The 25,338-nt window shown below is 29.1% G+C and overlaps 2 protein-coding genes across 2 annotated transcripts in view; both read left to right on the top strand.

The window, feature by feature from the left end:
- Nup75 (nuclear pore complex protein Nup75) overlaps window positions 1-19,904 on the top strand; it is an 85,782-nt gene extending 65,878 nt beyond the window's left edge. The window contains exons 16-23 of the mRNA XM_067273465.1: window positions 1,203-1,253; window positions 2,520-2,620; window positions 7,573-7,658; window positions 9,394-9,425; window positions 12,725-12,825; window positions 17,007-17,106; window positions 19,302-19,458; window positions 19,747-19,904. Of these exons, the coding sequence (XP_067129566.1) occupies window positions 1,203-1,253; window positions 2,520-2,620; window positions 7,573-7,658; window positions 9,394-9,425; window positions 12,725-12,825; window positions 17,007-17,106; window positions 19,302-19,458; window positions 19,747-19,845 (727 nt within the window). The 3' untranslated portion in view covers window positions 19,846-19,904. The remainder of the gene's footprint in view (window positions 1-1,202; window positions 1,254-2,519; window positions 2,621-7,572; window positions 7,659-9,393; window positions 9,426-12,724; window positions 12,826-17,006; window positions 17,107-19,301; window positions 19,459-19,746) is intronic.
- Window positions 19,905-21,389: 1,485 nt separating this feature from the next.
- Window positions 21,390-25,338, top strand: part of LOC136977875 (uncharacterized) — a 30,577-nt gene continuing 26,628 nt past the window's right edge. Inside the window, exons 1-2 of the mRNA XM_067273464.1 lie at window positions 21,390-21,708; window positions 24,502-24,586. Coding sequence (XP_067129565.1) covers window positions 21,671-21,708; window positions 24,502-24,586 — 123 coding nt within the window. The 5' untranslated portion in view covers window positions 21,390-21,670. The remainder of the gene's footprint in view (window positions 21,709-24,501; window positions 24,587-25,338) is intronic.

Genomic DNA, 25,338 nt, shown 5'->3' with positions numbered 1-25,338 from the left:
GTGATATAATGGATGATCAGAATTGTCTTCCAAGTGGTTCTTGACCTCTGGTAAATGTTGGATTGGAAGGACATAACAAATTTATGTATTTGCTTACAAACCCCTAACCCCTTTTTGGTGGTTACAAAAATAAGAGATTGTATCTGGCAACTATTGCTGATATTAGCTTAATATTAAACATTTTTATTTTGAATATGTTGAGTCCAAGATACAACTCAGAAGACAACAATTCAAATATAAAAGCAGATATCAACTATTTTAATGTGTTCCATTTTATTCAGTTTCATTCAGTTTGAATTATGCAATAGTAAAGTACAGCTATATACAGCTGTACTATACATAACTGTTCTTGACTATATATATATATATATATAAAACTTCAGTGGTAACTTGACTTAAGAGTGTCCCAACTTACAATTATTATGTTTTTGTGTCCTTAATTATAGCTTAAATTTATCTTTGTATACTAAGTACATTTTTTAATTAACAGGAATAAGTCCTGTTAATTAATAAATGTACTTAGTATACAAAGATAAATTTAAGTCCCAACTTACAAGTTTTTCGAGATATGAGCTGTCTCTCTGCTAATTTTTTGCTTTGAGTTGAGAGCTAAAATTCGGGTTATGAGTCAGCTTCAGATACCCCACTTCTAGTTGGCACAGCAAACCGTAGATTAAGAAAAAGAAGATAGAAAATTGCCATAATTTTGTCATTTTTGTTACTCTTCCAATGTCTGACAGGCTAGCTTATAGAAAAACGTGATCATGTGATGTAGACATTAGTTCACTTCCATGTTGTGTGCAGCACCACCATCTCTCATTTCTGGAATTTTCCATCTTTTAATTTTATGCAGCAAATGCCGCAACATCTGCAAAACCATTTTATTGCAGTGCATTCTATTGTGTTTTTATACAATATTTGTTGTTTATAAATAAATCTTTCTTATTTAAAAACATGTAACAAAAAATTGTGGTGTTTAGGGAATATCTGGAAGAGATTAATGGCATTTTAATGGAGAAAGTTAATTTGACATATAAATAATTTGAGTTATGAGTTCCATCATGGAATAAATTAAACTTGTAAGTCAAGGCATCACTGTATTATATATATTTATTTATAATTTTATTTACTGTTGAAGAATAATTCTCCAGAACTATGATTAGTTTTTATAAATGAATAATTTCAATATTTCCTTACTTTAGTTTATGGCAAATTGGTGTTGATTATTTCGATCATTGTCCAGAAATGGGCAGGTAAGAATTCAACTTATTTGTTATATAAATACATAATTTTAGTTTAAAATTAAGTAATAGGAGGAATGGAAATTAAATAAAAAGACCGATTTATGCAAATAGTAAACATGTGTTATGATTATTAAAATAGTATAAAATATATAAAACAAGAAACATTTCTAAATCTTTTGATTTTATTTTCAATGAAATTATTAAGGATATTTATGATGTGAAGCTTTTTTGCTATATTGGCTTTTATGGTTTTCTTAAAAGTCACAAAAGTATAGTTTTATTGATTTTGTTTTTGTTAGTATGAGTTCAATATTAAAAGCCAGTGGCTTAACAAAGTTGTCTCAGAAACAATGTTATCAAAGAGAAACTAATTATATTTGGAATTTGTAAAAGTGACACAAAGTAATTCCCTAAAAGATAAAAACATCAAGTAATTAAATGTCCAATATAGATTAAATAAAAATTACAAGTTTTTTGTTGACACACCTAAAAAATCTAAGGTTTATTTTATTTTTATTTTCTTCATACTGTTAAATAACAAACTCTAGATTGTGCGGTACGCTTCTTGTCTAGTCTTGTGTTCAATTATACGAGTGCTAAGGTGGCTTTTCTTTTTTGCTAGACTTATTATACCATCAATAAACAGGAGAACAAGCTTTAGAAAAAGTTTTTCTAAAGCTAGCAAAAAAGAAAGCCACCTTAGCGCTTGTATAATTGAAAACTCCAGATTTCATATCTAAATATCTTAAAACTCTTACAACACTAAGTTAAAATGATTATTAGTAATTTTCTAATGACTATCAGAATACTGCTCATTCATCACTCTCACTGCTGTATTTAATTCTAATGAAGATAAGATAAATTCAAAGTGCTTTGTGGCATGTTAATACAATCTTCCCTATCACCAGATGGCATTCTTTTACCAAAATCATTCCAACCTGTATTCGTGTTCTCAATTTTTCACAGTTTTTGTACAACTCATCTCTTCTAAAATAAGAAAAGCTTCTTATTGTGAATATTTCTGTCATATTTAAAACTGAATTAATAAAGACTTTATTTTTGCTTTGAATTTAAAAATTAATTATAAAAATAGTAATTTTTTGGTTAATCTTATTTGTTGTTTAAGCTTTAAAAATTACATTTTGATAAAATGTCATTTTTAAAACTTTATATATAAATGTAAGTTTTATATATATTTATTTATTTATTTATTTATTCATTCATTCATTCATTGGTTAAGCTAGAAAATTAAATTATAATTTATTAATTTTGTAGACAGTATCTAGAAATGTATTTGGAAAGGATCCCACTTTCAAATCATGCAAAAGTAACGAAAATATTAACAATTGCTAAGAGTAGAAATATGCAACAGTTAGGTTGGTAAAATTTTAATGATTATTAAAGTAGCTAAGAAATTAAATAATATATGTATAAAAATTTAGTTCTCTATATTATATTTAATAAAAGAAAATTTAAAAAGTAAAGATAGCTTGTGAGTGCATAACTTGTGATTTGTACTGTAACTTTCTTCCCAGCTTAAAAAACAGAGGGAACAATTAAAATAATTGAAGAAGCTAACTACATTGATAGTACTAGTTTATAAAAATAAGCTTCAGATGAATAATGTGATGCTGAATCATTTTCAGCATCGTATTATTCTCTTGCTAAAGAATTTTTAGATGTCTCAGATTTTCAAATTTACAGATAGAATACAATTTTTATAGAATATGAATGTAAATTCCTAGTCATCAGGAAATAAATTTTGATTCTATCTTCAGGATTAAAATACATGAAATCTATTTTTGATCTATCTATTTATAGTCAATTATCCAAATGGAATTCAGAAATTAATTTTCTAGAATAAATTTGTTTGATATGAATTTTACTTATCATCATATTTTTCAATCTATTTTAAATGAATATTACATTTTCTTTTCTTACTCTTAATCCACAATCGCATATAAAAGCGGCAGTTTTCTGCACCTATTCGTTTTTCATAGGTATTTTTCGCCAAATTGACTTACTTATCTGTAAAATTAAATGAAGTGGCAAATTATAAAGTTTATATATAGCTAAGTTAATGATTACGAACTAATTAATTTATCTAGAGATAGTGGTTATGCCACCATCTCATGTTAATTTTCATAATTATAATAAATTAATTTTTAATTTAGAGTTTTCTTGAAGCGAGTAACTACTATGGTTTTATCTAAATCAATGGTGTCCAATCAAAATTGTTTACTGAGCCAAAACAAAAATAAAAATGCGCTGTGGGCTGCATGTATTTATTTATAACAAAACATTTACAATTATACAGTATTTTAATGTGAAACTTGTTTTTCAATGCTTTCATTTAATTTTTTAATAACAGATATTTTCAACATTGTACAGTGTAGTTGGTTTTTTAAATTTTCATCGGTCAATCTATTGACTTTTACATTTAACAATCTTCAGTTTTGAGAAAAAAGATACTTAAAGATTGGTGATTCCCATTGCAGCTATAATGCTTATTGCCACTTTTTTTAGGTTAGGGAATTTATCATTACAGATGTATTTTTTTTTTTTATAAAACTGAACTTTGTCATTAGCCTCAAACATTTCAATTCAGAAGATGACTGGAGATCTATTAACTCCATCTGCAAATTGTTGGAGCTGATTTCACAACAATGTCAAATGAACATAAGAAAATATTAAATATATTCTCATAATTCTTTCAATGTGAAAATCTCTCTTGAAATTCTCATAGTAAATTACTAATTTCTTATACATATTTAGAAAAGGTTTTTGTCACTATTAAATTTATGTAATAATGGAAAGTGGGCTGTATTTTTTGATTTTAACTGATTTTTATAAAGTTTGAGTTTTGCTATGAATGCTTTTATATTTTGATAACAGTGTGTGATCAATTTGTTTTCTTATTGAAGCTGCTTATTAAGTTTGTTTAATTTCATCATGATATCTGTAAGGAAACATAAATCAAAAAGTCACTGTCCATCATATAATTCAGGAACATTCTGATCATTTTCATTCATAATAATTCAAATTTCTTCTCTCAAATTCTAAAATTTCTTCAAGCATTTTCCATGACTTAACCATTGAAATTTTGCATAAAAAAGAAATTGCTGTACTTAGATTCCAGTTCCTGAAGACAATCTTGAAACTGGCAATGCTTCAAAGAATTATTTTTTTATTACATTTACTGTTTTAACAACAACTGACATCACATGGTTCATATTAAATACTTGTGCACATAAATTTTCAAGGTGTAAAAAACAATGACAAATGAAAAGTGCCAAAGATTTTGAACTTTTTCCATGACTTCTCTATACTCAACAATTAATTTAACAGCTCCAGTATTCTTGTTGGTCGTTGAAGCTGCACATCTGTGGTGATCCCAGTTAGATTTTCTAATTTCAGTCCATGGTCATACAAGCATTTTATGACAGCTTCTTGTATATTCTTTCCAGTAATTGTGTCTTACAAACTGATAACATTGAGAAATTCTTTGTTCACATTCATATACTATCCACACCTCAAATAAAAATAGCAAGTTGAGCCATATCCTTAATATCTGTAGTTTCATCGAAAGCCAATCAGTGAGAAATACACAAACTTCTTAGAAATCATGTTCAGTGTTGAACAAATTTCATTTGAAATGTTATCAATTCTTTGCACTACAGTATGATGTGACAGGCTGATTTGACCAAAAATCTTGACTTCATCTGGAACAATTTCTTCAGCTTCAGCGATAATGCATTCTTTGATGTATTCACCATCCGAAAACGATTTCATTTTTTTCCCAATATGTGATATTCTCATACTGGCATTAACGGTGGCATTTGATTGAACTGTTTGTTTATGAAATACGTTTTGTTCCTCAGTCAGACCTACCTTAAGTATTTGTAATTTCACTTTTTGTTTGTTATTAGTATATTTTTCGAAATTATCATGTTTTTGTTCATAATGTCTCTTCAAATTGTATGATTTTAATATTGAAGTAGAGTCATGACAAATTAAACATATAGCTTTGTCTTTCATCTGAATGTTTCACAATATGTTTAAGCTACTAATAAAACAAATGCGTGGTAATTATAAATGCAGCAATACTGAATTCAACACTTTGTTTGTTATTCTGTAAAATCTATGCTAATTAGCAGAGATAGCTAAACAGAATAACTTTATTAAAAATGGCTGCCAGGACCAAAAACAGAAAACCAGTAATTAACAGGCATCCGATTTTGAAATGACCTACAGCACAGAACCGGTACATAACTGTTACTTAGTGGGTAACTATAATCAAATAACTTACGCAGTAAGACATAATTAAGCCCATTAACAATCTAAACATGGAATGATTTAGAATTTTAAGTCTATATGCACATGTAAATGTGTAATTCTAATTTAAATTTTCTTTGGCTTATTTTCAAAGAATTTAAAGAAAACAATAAAATCTCCTATCATTTATTGGAAACACAGAAGATCGTTGAAACTTAAGAACAAATTAATTTATTATAATTATTAAAATTAACATGAGATGGTGGTGTAACTGTCTATCTCTGGACAAATTAATTAGTTCCTAATCATTAACTGAGCTATATAATAGCCCAATAATATGGCACTTTGTTTGGTTTTACTAATAAATCGAGTTGAGAGATGTGTTGATGTATATTAATACTTACTTGTGCTTCCACAATATTCCTCGTGTTACATGCCATCTGTGTAGAAATTTTGATCGAAAAAATTTTTTCTGCTTATCACAAGTTTTCAAAAAAACTGCTGCAGAAAATTGCTACCCTAAGCATGTGATCACACAAAATTTTTCTTTGTTGTCACATAACGACATGCATAATATGATGATTTTTCACTCTGACATCATGGAGGTCATATGCAATCACTGCAGTCATGACCTCGTGGATGTTTGTCAGCTCTACATGACATAATATAGTGGTTTGCAACTCAGTATGACCCTGAACACTTGTCTTCATAGGATAGCCTGGGGTATTATCACTTTCAACAATTCACATGTTTTCACAGCTTTATTTCGTGTTCAAGAAAATACTTTTTCTGTATTTTTATTAATAATAAATTTATTCTGTTTAGCTATCTCTGCTAATTAACATAGATTTTACAGAGTAATAAACAAAATGTTCAATTCATTATTGCTGCATTTATAATTACCATGCATTTGTTTTATAAGTAGCTTAAACATATTGTGTATATGAAATGTTAATAAATAACTCAATACAAACTGAATCAAATAAATGTTGAGTAATTTTAAGTGATTGAGTAAAATTTTCTTTTCTTTTTCTATTAGGCCCTTTATTTCCATTATGTCTGGAAAAAAAAAATTTGAAGACATAAACAGAAAGTTTTAAAGTGAATGGGAAAATTTGCATTTTTTCATTCAGATGAAACACTTCTCTTCATTTATTTCCAGCTGAACTCATTTCACATTAGCCCTTGCTATTGCAAAGTATGAAGGGCTGCCTATGGGAGTCTGGATCAGGGACATTGTTCTGTAAATGAAACAATATATCACATACTAAACAATGTATGAAACACATGCAGAGAAGACACATTACAGGTTTTCTTCAGAATCATCAAATTTGAGGAATGGCAATTACGTGTAATGCAATTATGCATGCAATCCTGTAAAAAACTGCATGTGATTGCAGATTAAAACGAGATTTTTATATTTTAAGACAAAATTTTTAGTCTGATTTTATTAAATTTTTCTGTTAATAAAATTAACTATATTAATGTAATATTACAACTCTACAATACTACACTTAATGAGAATAATTGCTTTTAAACAATTGTTTTATATATTTATAGACTACATGATATCTTCATGATCATTTTGAATTTTTTACACAATTCAGTTAATAAGATATTTAGTAATATAAGTTGCTTAACAGAACTTTACAAAAAGCCCTATTTATCTCTGCAATTCAGTATTCAGTAAAAATAGAATGATAAAATATTCTCGATTTTATGAGTCATTCTACTTACCTACAAATTTATCTGTTCTCTAATAGTTATTAGTTACACTCAAACCTGTTTTTGTGCGGTTTTTTTTGTGCGATGTGTTTTGTGCAATTATTTTTGTGCAGTATACCAATTTGATTGAAATTCATATACCGCACACAAAAAATCACACAAAACAAATGCACAAAAATAGACCGCACAAAAACAGGTTTGAGTGTATAATAATCCAAATAACATAAGATTAATTTTTATATTCAAAAAATTTTCATAAAAATTCAATTTATTGCTTATCTGTGTGAATTTTTAATACGTAAAAATTAATAACAATTTACTTTTTTAGTAAACAGTATATATAAGGTAATGGGTGTACAAGCAAATAGAAATAAACAACTAGGAACAGCACTTTGTTGGGCAGTTCAATCAAAGGTAATTTGTCAATGATTATATAATTTTTGTTTTTAGCTTATTCATCAATCAGAACATGATATATATTTTAAAATAAATTCTGTGTATCACATATAACATTTAATAGTAACTAAATATTATTTAATTGCTGTGTCATAAAACTAAGTTTTTTAAACATTACTTTTATCTAACATTATGTTTCACGAAAAGGGAGAAAAAGCAGTTGTATGTTAAAGAATATTTTGCCTAGGAGATTATAAAAATTCAGATAATTCAACAGTTAGGATTTCTGTTTGTATGTAGAAACCATAGTTTGAAACTGTAAGAGATACTAATATGATATGAATATTTACTATCCTTTAGAAGACTGGTATTCAAATTCATTCTTGTATATGTACATTTTGTGATACGACATTTGTGTTTTTACCATATTTACATTTTTTCAGCTGGTGTAAGGTATTAGGCACTAACTGCTTTGTTTGGCTCATTAAATCCAAGGAATTCACAAATTAGATAAGGATAATATTGTAAAAATGACAATAGAAGAGGATTACAGTAAACTCAATTTTGAGTACTTGAAAGACAAATTTTGCTTAATTTCTATAATAGCATAATTAAGATGATTTATAGGATTCAATTGTTTATTTCCCAGTAGAGTGCTTCATTAAACAGCTAAAAATATTTAGTATACCATCTATTTCCACCCATTAGGTGATATTAGATGCGTCGGATATTGTGTAGTCATGTCAGATTGGAAGACCAAGAAAAAGTAGAATGCAATCAACAGAAGAATAACAAAACAAAATCTATTGGAATAAACAAAATTTATTTAAAAATTTTATTTTTCTGTCAAGTTGAAGTTTTTAATGAAGTTTTTCTCATGGACAATTGATTAAATTAATTACCATATTTGCTCGAATATAAGATGACTTTACATGTAGGACAAGGTGTGACTTTAAAGATCCAAATAGAGAAAATTAGATTTATTAATACAATTCTAATTTTATTTCATTTAATCACAAGTAAAATATCAAATGAATGTAAATGCACCACATTGTTCTGCAAAAATTACTTGCATTTTAAACCTTAAGGAAAATTCTTGTAAAATTGACAACATAATTTGTTCACGTAAAGCTAGACAATCGGGAACCTTTTTTTTCCATTTCTTAACAATCAAATCCGCTCTTTGCCGATTACACTTACGAGTTTCTCCAAATCCCGATTTTCAAATAATCATCTGTTTTCACATGGGAATGGATTAAAACTTATATTGTGCTCTCGTGTAATTTTGGAATTTCAATCTGGAATTCAATTCAAAAGCTTTGCTTTTTCTATTGCTATTCATCTTTACACCTGACAATATACAAGAATGATTCAAATGACCAGATAAAATACTTATGTTTTTAAATATAAGAGGGTAAACATCCGGAAAAAAATGTGAATACACGATTCACAAAAATTATTTGCAAAAATGCAAAGAATCTTTCACTCGTGCATATAGGACAACCTAGGAATTTGAAGCCGGTATAAATGAATAAAAACCTCGTCTTATATGCGAGCAAATAAGTTATATGTTAACTATTCAGGAATATACAATATAAGTTAGATTAAACTAAATAACAGTTAAAAGCATGAATTTGTGTACACTTGTCTGTTTCATTTTTTTTTTTTTTTTTTATATAACTTTAATTAAAGATAATTGTAAAGAATGTTTGTTTTTACATGTAACTAATATAAATAATTTCTAATCTTTCAGGATATAAATTTTATGTCTTATTTAGCTGATAAGTAAGTACAAATTTTGAAAACATTATACTAAAAATTTAGTTAGCATTTTAAGAATAACTAAGACAGTTTAATAATTATGTTTTAGTATGTTATGTTTAATCGTAAATTATTTGAAATGTAAAATAATTTGATTATTAAAATGTATTAGAAATCATATTACATTACTTTATTTGCATTTTTGTATAAATATGTAAATCTGTAGTGTATGTACACTACAGGTAGGCATAGATACAGAGTAGTCACAATGTCCTGCACACATTTTGAAACAATATAACAGAAACGGTGTAATTGACCTAAGATGATAGTTTGCAGCAATAGAACATCAACTCAAACAGTTTTTATTCAGGTTTTAATACACCTCTACATGAGCACTATTTAGTAGCTCATGACATATTCAATTTATATTCAGTTTTGTGCCATACATTACTGAGCATGTCTACTATGACAGTTTGAATAGCATCAGTGATATTGTTTTTCGGGACAACTAAATTAGGATTGGTGTTGTTCAGACATGATTTTCACAAGAAAAAGTCCTGGGTTGTAATGTGCAGTAATTGGGGAGGTCATGGAATAGGCAATTGTTGGAGAAGCTTAATTTTATTTGGCACAAACTTCAAATTGCAATGAGGAAGGGTACCCATTATGCTGGAATATGACATGAGATTTTAATTTCTATAGTTGTGGAAAGACAGCCAACAAATCCAAATAAACATCACAAATATCTTTGCTTTCTTTCTGTCATTTACATGTTAATATTTACTTTAAACCTTTTTCATTGACTGTGTTTTCTGTGAAAATGAAGGGGCCAATGATTTTGTTTTGAAACAGTCTATCTTACACATTCTCCTTCAGGCTGTGGTATGTAGAATTCTGATGTTGTAGACTGATGTAATAAAATGTTTTTTGTGTTTTTTTATTTTATTTTCTTTGGGCTGTCTCAAATGTGTCCATGATTTTTAGTTTTCCATATTTGAATGTTGTGTCAATTGACTGTTGCTTGGATGAAAGGTTGCTTTATCAGAGAAAGAAATATGCATATTTTTATATCTAATTTGAAGCAATATTTTGTTGTAAATGTAATACTAAAAAGTTATTAACTGAAAAGGCAATCTATAGACTTTCAAGAAGCCAAAGTCTATAGCCAATGAAGGAACAGGCATACCATGTTAGTTCTGAGGACAGTAAGATATTGATTTTCTCATCAATATGTGAAAGTATGAATGTGCTAATTCAGTTTATCTTGGTTTATCATTTGGCTTGGACAATTTCTATCTTGTATGCCTGCAACTTCAGTCATTTCTGTAGAATTTTTAGTACAGTTATCTTTGGAATTGCAATTCTAATGCTAGATTAACTTGATTTTCAATATCAAATTGTGAATATAGCAAAAGAAAGTAAAGAAATAAGCTATCCATTAAATAGTGTTTTTATCTAATTATTATTAAATTAAAAATACAACCAAACCCCAATATCAGAACTCCTTGTATCCAAATTTCTGTTACAGTGAATGATGTTATTTAGTATCCATTATGATATTTGAATCAAATAATCCCAGCATTAAAAATTTCTTTAAGATGCATTTGTAAAAATTTCAAAGTCAAGCTCTTAAAAAAGGAAGTAGAAAATGGTTTTGTTCCTAATGTCTGTTTTCATTTGTTTCACTAATATTGTGGCATGTAGTTCAACGATGTTATCACAAAATTTCAGTGCAATCTTATGAAGCTTATTCTTAGCAGTTTATTACAACAAGTTAGATTCACTGTTTTGTTTATTTCCATTGATTATACTTAGTAATATTTTAATTTAAAATATACAGTATCATTACAATATACATTTTTGTGTTGTCTACTGCATATGAAAGAAAATGCAGTTCATGTAATATGTGGTACTATACAAACTTATTCCTTACATTACTGCTTACAAACATACTTTTTAGTGACTTAATGAGTATTTATTAGTAAGGTGGATTTATTGGGGTTTAGACCTGAAATCTTTATTAGTAGCTTTTTGCAGTTGTTAATGTCATTTGGGAAGTTGATTATGTTTATTTAGATGGAACAGGAATGAATTTAGAATTTTTTTCTGTAATATAATATGTAATGGAAAACATGCTCATCTTCAGGGCATTTTCTTAGCTGCAACTCTTTGTTTTTGAATAAGAGGTTGAAGAATTCTATTGTATGCATTTTCCTTCTTTTTTTATTCTCTTATTATTATTTTTTTTTTAAATTCAAACTCTTAAGCAGATGGACTTTATGAAGCACTGTCTCTTGGATGTTTTCTCTTAGGGGCCTTGGAAGTTATACAGAAAAAACAGGTTGTGAAGAGATAGACAGAGAAAGAGGATAAAGGCAAGGGTTAAGAAGTTATTAAGAGATAATTCATCTAACCTTTTAACAATAGAGTCTTGCTGGTCATCTTTCTAACACCTTTTGAGGAAAAATTTTTGAATTGAAATAACATGACTTCTGGTTTGTGTTGGAAGTTCTTATATAGTTAATATAAGATATGGAAACTTTAGGAGCTTTCATATCTGATCTTGTCTTTCATCTATTAAACTCTGTTCTCAAGATTAAGAAAAGACGGATGGACTGATGACAGTGGGAATTTATAGGTCTACAATTTTTTCAAATTGCAGCCCAGCAATAAAATTCCTTGAACACATGTTTGAAAACTAAGAATTGCAGCTAAGAAGAAGCCCTAAAGATGAGCCTGATCAGCTTGAAAGTACTTTGGCATTTCAGAGAAAGAAAGGTTTCTCAGATCGATCTCCATACAAGTAGTTGGTTAGTTTAACTTATAATGGAAAACACCTTCCTGATATCTCAATGTCTAATATTTGAATTGTTTCAGAAATACATTCAAGTTTGATAATGAAGTATGGATGTGTATATTTTTAATGAGTAAATTATTTATCTACTGCAGTTGTATGATTAATCACATAAAATTTCCTTTGATCTGTATTATCATATTTTAAAACTGTTCATAGCAAAGAATAGTTTTAGAATGTTTCTTTTAATTTTCTTTTACTCACAATATAATTTTCATAGAAAAAATATCTATATGATATTATATACTGTTTTTGTAAATTTTTACAAAAAAATATTATATAATACTAAAAAATACAATAAAATAAATGCTCACAAAAGAGGAAGAATTTAATGTAATGATACATAAGTTATTATTTTTCTATATTAATTTAATTCAAAATTTATTTGATGATACATAATTCTTTTTATAATTTATCCATACCTAATTATTTGTAACATTAAAATTTCTAATTTATTTATATTTATTAGATTTTTGATTGACTATGTGAATTGTGGAAAGTTTACCAGTTTAGATCTTCTGGATAATTTAGGTCCAAGCATGTTGGTTAGTGATAAGCTAACCTTTCTAGGTAAATTTATTTTATAATTATAGTAATAATAGTCAAACTAACATAAGATTTTTCTATTTTTACAAAAATACTAAAAAATTTTAGAAAAGGTATCAAAATGATATGGTATATGTTATTGTATCTAGAGAAATTCAATTATATTTCTTATCATGAAAATAATAATGTGCCTCATTGTTTGTTTTGTTAAATTACGACAACACAACACTTGAGTGATCTGCCTAGGGGATTTGCCTTCCCAGGAGGTCTTTTTAAGGGTAATTGGCCCCTATTCGGGCATTACAGACGTGGAGAAAACCCGGAAAACTCCACGTGGCCAGCCCGTCCCGGCGAGGTACAAACCCACGACCAAACTCCCAGTGTTCGGGGAACGGAACAACTTGGCCGCTGGTGGGCCATGTGCCTCATTGAATGATAAATTTAATAAAATAAATTAATTAGAAGAAATAAACGTTTTTTCATTATTACATTGAAAGCAGTAGTTATTGATGTTGCTCCATTTCTAGTAGTGTATGTGATGAAACATTTAAAAAATTCTGGAAAGAAATAAGTAAGATAGTTATTTACAAACTAGAAATAGGTTGCAAGTGGAAGTATTCTATTGCATAAAAGAATACAATAATTAAATTAACATTAAAACAAAATAAGTGATGTTTTTTTTCTGCACTTATAATACAGATTATCTTTGATTTTGAAGAATTTTCCTTAAAAAACATTTTCTGTATCTTGAAGATATAAATCTGTAAAAAGTGAAAATTCTATTAAATAAAATATTTTTTTAAATGTTTATATTAGAATTTAATTTAGAAATTTATTAATTCTGAGATCTGCTATTGGCTAGTTCTGACTAATAACTTTTGTAATTGTACAAATTTTGTGAATTTGATGGATATTGTGTGGATTGTGGGTATTTAAAATATCAATTATATGATATATGAATTAAGAATCTTCTTACTATATTATAATTGTTTAAAGTTTTAATTACTATCTTTTATATTGAATGGGGGCATTTTGTAGATCTAATTCATATTGTAATTTTTCTGTAACAGATTTACTACTCCATAGATTATATATATCATTAGTTTTAATGTTTTGCTTGCTCTGGTTACTAATAAATGTTTATCCTTTAAAATTTGCTTTTCTTCTTGTTAATTAAGTTTTTGTGTTGATGATTTGACCTTGAATTGTAATCATAAATCTTTTCTTTTTCAAAGAACAAATAGTGACAGAAGTTTGATGCATTTTTGTCAAATAGAAGTTCACCTTTTTCTCTATTACATCAAAGCGTGTGCATCTATGTTGTTTTATATACAGATATTATTTTAGTTGAGAATTAAATACATGTTTATAATAAAGATCAGAATTGAAATACAAAACTAAAAACTCTAATTATTGTTGCTGTTCAAATACAAACAAGTTTTGTAATTATGCATACTTCATTATCATCATTAAAACAAATAGAAAACACTGAAAGTACAAGGATTAAGGTTCTAAACATTTAAAATGATATAATGTTACTTAAGAGTAAATTTGTCTAACAAATCACAAAATGTTGATGTTTTTGAACAAAAAAGAAGATTAACAGATCAAACAAAAACCATTAAAACATTGTTTACAAAACAATTGATGGCACATGGTGAAGCTTTAAAATTAATTGATGATGTATTAAGAAAAATAATTTTTTGTTCAAACTGTTAATTTGTTATAATTGTTGTTCAATAAAAAACACAATGGGATTGGCAGTATTTTAAACTATTTGTAAATTCTAAAAATAAACTATTTTTAGATTAAAAGACAAGTTAAAAGAAACACACTTTTATAACCGACTTTGAGTGATTAGCGGACAAATGATTAACAACAAATACTAACTTCTACTAGAACCATTATTATAATATTATTATTATATTAACGAAAGAAGAATTACAACAAAAGAAATATGAAACTGTCTCGTCTGATGATTATGAAAAATTAACAACAGATCCATTAAAAGAAATACAGAACAGTCTTATGAAATTAACAAAGAAATATAAAAAGGAAATTCCAAGCCAGCAGGTAAAAAATATATTAGATTTTAATAATATAAGACAACCAAAATTAAATTTAAGAGTAAAGACCCATAAACCAGGTAACACGTGCTGACCTTTAGTGGACTTTAAGAAAACAGTCTTATATAACCTAGAATGTTATCTAAAAAATTATTTACAGATAATTGATAAATCAGCATACAGTATAAAGAATACAGATGAACTAATTAACGGATTGCTGAAAGGAAAAATTAAACAAAGTCACAGTCTTATGAGCCTTGATGTAAAGTCTATGTATCCATCCATAACATTGGAAATGATAAAAGAAACTATCAGTAAATATAAAATTCCAGAATATATATTGGCCTTTATAGATTTCATATTTAAAAACAATTATTTTACTATTTATACAGACTTCTTTAAAGAAAAAAAATGGAATATCTATGGGATCAGTCGTAGGACCCAAACTAGCCGAGATATGTATGAAACCGATTGATGAAAAAATATCACAAGTTTCAGGTATTCGTTTTATTCTCGCTATGTAGATGATATACTGATCATATTTGACTCACATGCAGTTACACCCCTTGAAATTGAAGATTACGCAAATAAATTGAACCATAATTTAAAATTTACCAGTGAATTAGAACAGAATCAAGAAACAAACTACTTGGATGTCGCTATAAAACGTGAGAAAACACAGTTGGTAATACAGGATAAACTGCTAATTATAAATCATATTGCCCTGCAGATACAAAGAAAAATGTTTTCATTATGGAACTGAGGAAAATACTAAACCGAACATCTTTACAAGAAGACATTGATAAAGAAGTAAAACAACTATTTAAGAAGTACTTATTAAATGACTATCCAAAAAGTAAAATCTGCAAGTGGTACAATTCTTTATAAATTATAGATACAATGTAAAAAATCAAGTAAATAGTAATGTTTATGTAAAAATTCCTTATATATACAATCTTTATGAACGATATAAACCTATGTTTAAGAAATTTTCTATATGTGCAGTGGCCAAACAGGAAAATAAATTGTCTAATGTGATTAATGTTATCAACACCAAAAAACAAAACAGGATTAAAGATCAACTCAATGTCGCAAGAGTAGTTTACAAACTGTCATGTACTTGTTTACAAGCAAAATCATACATTGGAGAGATGGGAAGAAAACTCGGGACACGCCTAAACGAACACGAGGCTGCAATTCGTCTTAAAAGACAGGAGTCACCTTGGTATCAATACTGCAGTAATTTTCATTGTAATATTAATAGAAATAATGTTAAAATATTGTACAAAGTAGAAAACCTGTTTAAAAGAAGAATTATAGAACACTTTTGTATTGTGGATTATGTAAACTTGATAAACCTAAATGTCGGGATGAATATTGATGCATGCTGGGAACAAGTAACCAGTATAAAATAAACAAACAGTTTGCTGTTGGGTTCTCCACTGAAGAGGCTTAGACAAAGTGAAATGCATTTGGAGATGTTGAAAGTAATAAAGAGCAAAAATTGGTTCTAGTAGAAGTTAGTATTTGTTGTTAATCATTTGTCCGCTAATCACACGAAGTCGGTTATAAAAGTGTTTCTTTTTACTCGTCTTTTAATCTAAAAATAGTTTATTTTTAGAATTTACAAATTGTTAATCTGTTCTTTTATTCAAAAGCATTAACGATGATTGTAATCTGACGAGACAAATTTTGTTTTGAAAAACATTTTATCATATTAAATATTTACACTCTGAACTTTTGTCATCTTGTATTTGTTTTTATTGTTATTCAGTATTTTTTTTTTTTTTTTGTTAATTAGAATTTAAAACTAAATAGCAATCACAGGATCACTTTTTAATAACTTAAAATGAAATACTTAATAGGGAAAGGTAGTAATGTAGTATCTTGTGTATAACTTAAAAATTTATTTTGGGTTTTGTAGTCCTGTAATTTATTTATCAGTTTCATAATTTCTGTTTAAAATAAATTATTTGTAATACTTTATATCACAGTTAAATATAAGATTTATTGAAATTATATATAAGATATTTCAAAACTATAAAATAATTTTAAAAAATGTATTAATAGATATGTTTAAATGTATCAGTGCTGTTTGAAATTTTTACTTATTTTTATTTTATTTATTTGAAAATAAAGGAAAATACAGAGAATTTCATAAATTTTATGAAGAAAAAGATTTTGCATCTGCCACTTCTCTTCTAGTTTCTCTTCTTTCATCGAAATTAGTACCAAAACAGTAAGTGTTATATTAGACTTAAATACTTAGTTATTTATAATAAGATCAGAATTTGATTTAAATAAATGTTCAAGAAATATTCTAATCTTTTTTATTATAAAAATTGTTAAAAGATATGTTGTAGGTGCTCTAATTTAATTCACATCATTGATAATTTTTAATTAGTTTAAAAACTCAGTTTGATGATGATAATTTCACTAAAATAAATACTTTTAATAAATAATTTGAACATTTTTAACACATTTGTCTTTGCCAGGACAGTAAATTTGGCCGTTAAGGCACTTATATGTAGGGCTTTTTTATAACCTTCCTCCCAACTGCTCGTGTATGAAAAGACTGCCCAGATTAAATTAGCAGTGTCCAGGGCTGGATATTCTCTCACCAAATTTAACTATTTAGTCAGTCAAGTAAAAAATGCATTATTTCTATGACCCACTTTATTTCGTAAGAAGGAAGTGGTCTTTGTGTTGTCAGCCATTCCTTACCTAGGTCTCCCTTCTTTACGCATTATGCCAAGTCTTTAAAAAATTTGGATATATACTGCCACTGGCTCCCCAGCCCCACATTGCATAGGATACTTTGCAATGATAGAGATGGGGTTACACTTTTTCCAGAAAAGTCAGGAGTTTACACTGTACCTTTACAAAGTCCACTAACTTGCTCAAATTTATTATATATAGGTGCTACTGCCATAATACTCTGTATCGAGCAGAGCATCGTGAAGATACAGTCAAACCTGTTTTTATGCAGTCTTTTTTTGTGCGATTTTTTATTTGTGTGATTTTTTTTATGCGATTTTTTTTATTTGTGCGGTATAGTTGGCGACTAGTCTCGTGCGATTTGTCATGTCTTACGTTGACTTATTATAGATAAATAAACTTATTATAGCATAAGTGAACTTATTATAGTAATATTATTGCACGAATATGCGAAAAATGAAATAATTTATTTTTTAAGTCAACAAAACACCACCTGGACAAAAATATGTAAAACAGATGATAGACGAGACGATGTAGTCAAGTGCTGACATCTGTTGTCAATAAATTCTATTTCGTACGGTTTTTGAGTTATTTTGTATGTGAGACTTTTTTTATGCGGTCCCTATTGACCGCATAAAAAAATATTTTTTTAATTGTGTTGCGAAAACTATTTTTTATAGCCACTTGTAAAGTTTCGTGTGATTTTTTTTTTTATGTGTTTTTTTTTAATGCGGTCCCTATCCACCGCATAAAAACAGGTTTGACTGTATTATACATGGGAGATGACTAACAGAGCTAGAGGGATAGCTTGTTCATATGGGAGACTGTTTATTACATCAATGTTCTAATGCAACTCTCCCACACTTGATATTTCAGAGCTATGGATTGCATTGTTCAACTTGCTAAAATCATAAGTTACATAGTTATGTGACAAAAACATATGGTGATAATAGGATCCAGCATTTGTTTTGTTTAAATTTTCTTTATGTTCTTATCAATTATTTCTGTTTATATTAATATATTAATGAGATTAATGAGACTCTTGTATTAATTACCAAAAATAACTATTTCTGTTTCAATGGTGGTATTTATATGCAGAAACAGGAAGTGCCCACTGGCTCACCTCTTTCGGATATTTTAGCCGAGTTAGTTATGAGAGTCGTAGAACTCAAAGTGTTTTGTCCTTGCTTCATATATGTTATCTCCTCCTATATCTAAAAATAAATTGAAACTGCACTATTTTGGAAATATTTTGTATATCTAAATTACTTTAGATATACAAAATATTTAGTGCAGTTTCAATTTATTTTTATAAAAATGAAAAATAAATAAGTAAAATAGAGTAAAAAAAATTTAACCATCATGTATCTTTTTAACAGATTAACCCAGTCACAATGGAAAGATAAGTCTGGAAAGTACAGTTAGACGATAAGCTGCATATCATTAACAAATAAGCCAATAGTTGAAAATAAAGTCTGGGCTAATTAATAGGATTATATTTTCTTATCAGTAATATTATTCAAATAATTAGTTTTGGATTGGTGATACTCTAACAAAGCTACATCCTTCAATTATTTCATTACATAACTGTGTCTATTTTGTCCGAAAAAGTATTTATTGAAAAATGTAGAAAAAAAATACTGTATTTCACATTGAAATAGATTTAACATTATGCAGAACAGTTTCTTCAGTACTAAATTTTCTTTTTAATTTCAGCTTCTGTATAACATTACTACTGGATGCCTTACCTCTGTTAGAATCTACCGAAGTAACTTTCAGCAGTCATCAAATGTACGAATTATTATATTCATTAGAAGAATTAATAGAAAGTTCGACTTTCAAACGACACCAGTTGAGTAAAAATGCACAAGAGGTACGAACGATTATTTTTAATTATAAATTTAATCTTCACATTAAGATACTCGATAGACATTTTGACGTCAACCGTTAGCACAATTTTATGTCACTGTAAAGCAACAAAAGGACCAAAGTTGACGATTCCCATAAAAACAAGGCAAAGTTTACCTTTCTTCGTAGCTATTGGTCATAACATAAAGGTTTTAAAATGTCGAATTTATATAAATCTTATTTTGTAATATTTATTTATTCAGAAAATTAAAGTTTTATTTCTGTTTTTTTTTTTTTTTTTTTCGTCAAACAGTTGGAAGAGTTAAAGGAAAAACTCAACTTGTTACGATTTGCATTGGGAAGAAATTTAGCCAAAGCCGCCATAAGAGAAGGAAGTTATCAAGATGTTTGAAATTTGTTACATTAATATCTGATCGATAATAGTAATAATGAAAAATTATTTCAACTTTATATTCATTCATTTTTGTAGAGAAAATATACGATTCTTTCATTTACATCTCCACAGAATATATTTAGTTTGGATATATAATGCAATATTAAGGAATGAAGTTACACAATTAGCTTAATTTTATTCTTTAATATCTCCACCTTATTTACATAATTAGCCAAACTAATCAACTCGCTTTTTAAAAAATAAAAACATTAGTATACCGAAGGAATGTTTTCTTTTTTAGCAAAAATTACAACCGAAATTTCAGATAAGTATTTTTGTGTGCCGAACGAGGCAAATTAGGTTTTGAATTTAAAATTAGAGAATTAATTTAGACATAATACAATACAGCAGCAGAGCAAAAACCTGTGCAAATTTCATATATTTATCATAATCATTCATTGTATATATGAATCAGTTTTAAAAGTGGACATTTTTAAGACTCTTTACATACCTTTTCAGATAAATATTATTTTAAAAAATAGTTTGAAGTGAATTGACTCAATTATCTTCTGCGACTGATAGTTTTTTTTTATTCTGATAAAGGCTAATCTTTATTATTGTAAAAACAAAAAAATAGGTTTGTTTATATTCATTCATCATCACAATGTTAAATTCAAATTTAATAAAGTTTGACACTTAAGAATTAATTTATTTATATAATACAGTAGAGTTTTTGTGCATCATCCCGAAAATTACCAATAAGATTTTGTAGGTTTTCGATGCTGGCTTGTTTTATATTTTGTATATCAAAAAGTGTAAATTTTTAGAATTAAAAGATTGGAGAAAATTTTTAAACATTTCAATGATACTTCTATTTTCAAATGAATTACCAAAAGATTATGCATTTTTAATTGTCATCATTCTATCGTTATAAGGGACGAGGGTTCGAAACCCAGCCAATCTAATAACGATCAGGGACGAACAAATTGGTAAATTAATTTATTACGACCCATTCCGATGCTACTACGACCCGCACGAACTGGGTGAGTCTAACAAGCAATGGACTCTTGTGGGTCGAGAACGTCTGTAATGAATAAAATTAAAACAATTATAAACGATGCGGGTCGATTGGGATGGAGATACAAAAAAAGTCCATATATTTATGGGATTTTATTAAGCTTAAATAAAGAAAAGTCCGTCGTAATTGCATAAGAAGTCATTTTTTGAATTCAATAAAAGAATTTATAAAAATCTTTAATTTAAATTACCGTTCTCAAAATATTTCCAAGTATTTAACGTGGAAACACGAAATACAATCGCGCTATGATGAGATTTAGTTTATAGCGTCAATATTATATTAAAAATAGAAAAAAGGTCCAAGTTTTGTGTGTAATATGTTGGTTTGCTATTATCCCATCCGAGGATATTGATTAATCAAAGTAAGTAATGATTTCTTTTGACAAAATCATGGCGAAAACAAAGTTCGAAAATCTAAATTTAGTTTCAAATATATGTAGTAGTATTCAAAATTATTGCGTTTTTGTACGTAAAGATAGTGTAACAATATAATAAAGGTTTTGAAATTTTCGTTGGATTATTCCACCCATGTTGAGAAATAGAAGGCCTTGGTTTTTACGACGCTCCACCAGGTTTGTATACGTGCTTGTGTGGCACTAATTCACGTTTTCGATTGGAAAAATGCTCCAACGTGACATTCTCCGAATTGATAGTAGCTATGGAAACTGCCATGCGTCGTATGGGATTCGTCGACTACAAGCGTTGGACGTTATATTTACTTACCGGTGGTGGCTTATATTAAATCGAGTTGGAATCCCGTGAAAAGATGTCCGACGACGTCATCCGTACCATCTCCAAAAAGCTGTAAGTTGTTTATTGCATTTCCCTTCTATTGCCGAAATGAAACCAGAAAAATCTAAACTAAAATTTGAATCATCGTATATTATATAATACTGTATTTCGATGACAATACGACTAATTAATTGTAATTATTTATCGTTCTCAAAAATTAATCAAATGACAAAATCTCTTACAAAAGGTCTTTTTTTTCTGTACTTATCGGGGAAAAGGCTAACAGACCAATAATGGAAACGGCCGCATGATGGAGATGGGGCTCGATATATCTGGGTCGAATCGTTCTTAAAGATTTCGGAGATTCTTATCCAGACACGAACCCACTTTCCTTAGATTTCTGCTTTTGCGGCCTAGATCATTCGGCTGTTCTGTTAAAAGGTATTTAAACAATATGCTGCTGTTCCGAAAGTATCTTTTGCATTTTTATGCTTATATTATAAATTGATTTTTTTTCTTTTTACGTTAATTAAGCACGTGGACGTAACATAGAGCTTACTGTGTCTGTTGTTATTTTTCTTCTGTCTTTTTATTACAAATTTCCTAAGTAAACATTTACTTCAATATATTTTGAATTCTTCCTAATTGTTCTACAAAATTATTAGTAAAATTAATTTTTTTTTTCCGCCTTGTAGGCACTAAAAGGGCTCATCCGTTCGGATATGTCGAGTCCCGTCCCTCACCATTTTGGGCCTGGCCGAATCCATGGGCTCTTTCCGTCCTGTGGGCTTGTTAGTGCCCACAGGGCGGAAAGAGTTAAATTTCTCAGTTATACTAAAATAGTCTTAGTCTTTCTTTAGAGTAGTGTTACTCGACAGGGGTAATATCATTCCCAGATGCCAAAAAATTGGTTTATCGAGGGGTAAAAAATAGTTTTAGGCGCGAAAAAATATTGGAAATCACACCAACCAGAAGACAGAAAGAGGATATATATACATATATAACGTTACCAGACGAAAGATAATGGACATAGGTGTATACTGTATACAACAAATAACTTAAGTAAATGTATAGTATACTTGATTTTAATTAAATATAGTGAATAAATAATAAGTATGACTAGTATAGTAGTATAAATAAGCTTTTCTTTTTTTTTTTTTTTTTTTTTTTTTTTGTAACTCTTTCCGCCCAGTGGGCACTAAGAGGGCCTCTTATAGCAAGCCCATTATGGGTTCGGCCAGGCCCACAATGGGGCGGCCGGGTGGTGAGGGACGGGGACCGACATATCCGGACGGACCACCCCCCGAAAAATTCCTGGGGATTTCTCGACCCGTCCGGATTCGATCCCGGGTCCCCCAGGGCGGTAGGCTGCTAACCTTGACCGCTCGGCCATCCGGCCGCTTAAGCTTTTCTTATAAAGTATGTAGTGGTTTAAAGTTTTATTAGGGGGAAGATAGACAAAATATCGAGCAGAAGTCCTTTAGGAAGGCTTTAGAGGATTTTATCCACAGTGAAATTGTTCTTTAAAATAATCCCGTTGTTAGTGATGATTTTTACAATACAATCTTCAAACTTGATGTTTTTACTGTGTCTTTAGTCACGCTTTCGGCAATTACTTACGTAGATGGACTCCGCAGTTTAATTTTTACTTTTAAAAATTGCCTTTTAATATCTTTAAATGAAAGTCGTCCAAAAGGAAAAATTTTTTGTTTAATTAATTTTGTTTTATTTCTGTTTTCATACATACATTCGGTGACTTATATGTACTGTACTGTACAGTACATAAAACACTGAATGCGCGTTATGTCTAGTGTCAAAAATTCCCAAGTGTTTCTCGAATGTTTTTCTTGAAAAATTAATTACGAATTCATTAACTTAAGTAAATTTTTACATTCGACTTGCAGAATATTTAATCTAGATAATTAATTGCTATTATTATTATTATTGAAATTTAACTTAACTTGTAAGTTCAGTAGTGAAGTAAGTAGCCTATATTTTAATGAATTTCGGTCATTTTTGTACAGACAAACAATAACTTTAATGTTTGCACAAAAAATGTTTAAAAAATCTTCGTGTTACGATTAAAAACTAAATTTTAATTTATTTTTTAATCGTGGGCACTACGAGGGCTTTTTATCGAGCCCATCGTGGGTCGGGTCGATCCCACAATAGCCAGGTCAAGTGACCAGAGACGGCGTCCAAAACGGACCACCCCCAATAATTTTCCGAGGCTTTTCGATCTTGGATTGGTCCGGGTCGACCAGAACGGTAGACCGACACCTTAACTGCCCGGTGTGCTTCAAAAATATATTAAACTTTAATATCATTTTAAAAATTTAAAGTCAAAGCACGGTATAATAATCAAAGCCTTATAGTGACAAGATGGGATAGTTATAAAGATGATAAATTTCAGATTCCTCAAAATATTTCACTTTAAAAATCGACTAAACACAGACAAATTCTACAAGAGATTTGTTTGTATTTGTCAGATTTTTTATCTCTTCGATTTGTCATCGTTTAAAATTTGGGTCACTCGTTAAGGGAATAAAGTGGACCGTCCTTATAAATAAAAAATATAACACTATCGATTAGGTCAGTGCTACGCGGAAGGTCGATATTTTCATTACAATAGCGTGACTATGCCGAAAAGTTAAACGTATCGACAATATCTCTCTCGAACTACGCTAACTGTCCAGGAGTATTTATTTATTTATTTTTAAAATCGCAAGACTATTTTTGTATATTTTCTTAAAACACTCGAAACTCGAAGTAATTCTAATTCGCACTCTATAATCATCCCGTTGTTGGTGCGATTTTTACAATACAATACAATCGCGTGATATTAACCAGTGAAATATTTTTCAGTCGTCACTATCTCGAAGTGCAGAGACGCGAAGAGGGCTTCGTTCTGCCGGCAAAGAAGCGCACTCCGTCCACATTGCCGGAAAAAGTAAGTGATATATTCTTATTACCCTTGTTTAAATACGGCTGGTGGGTGGAACGAAAATAATCTATCGATAAAATGACGAAAGTCGCGAGTAATTCACTTATACCGAGCGTCCAATTAAATATCTACCCGAGAACTAAAGGGATCTTTCCGGCATCGGTTAGGTTTCTTTCTACTTTTTCTGCCCCGTTGGCACTAAGAAGACCTTTTTATCGAGTCTGTCGCGGGTTCGACAAAGCCCACAATCGTACTTTGTATAAATTTGTACTTTGTTGTGCAATGGCGGCAAAAAGGAAGACGACTTGGTCCGAAGGTAGGCTATCGATCTCGAGACGAAAATAAAGATGGTAAAGGACCACGAAACTGTTAAAAAAGGTAAAGCGATAGTGCGTGACCGGAGCTGGAGAATCGGGTGGCTTCGACGATATCGAAGGATAACAGATAGTGTAGGATTTAAAGGTGGTAATAACTGGGCAGCAAAGGCTTCGTTTGTCAAATATAGAAATTACTTGATACGAAAAAGAATGTGCGAATCCGCGACTAATGCTTACTGACTATTTTATTCTCGGATGTTTTTGTTTAAATGCATTTCGGATCGGAGTTCTCGCTCATTTCCAAGTTGGTCTATAAACAAAGACCGAACAGGGATGGGCCGTTGAGTATGTAGTGGGTCATTATTTATAGACCGAAGAAGGCAGAATATTTATGCCCACTATAGTATATGGTGGGCATAAATATGACCCACTACATACTCA

Source organism: Centruroides vittatus, unplaced genomic scaffold (assembly GCF_030686945.1).
Source record: "Centruroides vittatus isolate TY-2023 unplaced genomic scaffold, ASM3068694v2 contig_481, whole genome shotgun sequence".
NCBI classification, from domain to species: domain Eukaryota; kingdom Metazoa; phylum Arthropoda; class Arachnida; order Scorpiones; family Buthidae; genus Centruroides; species Centruroides vittatus.
Note: the sequence above shows the minus strand (reverse complement) of the source record. Positions and strands in the feature narration are given on the sequence as shown.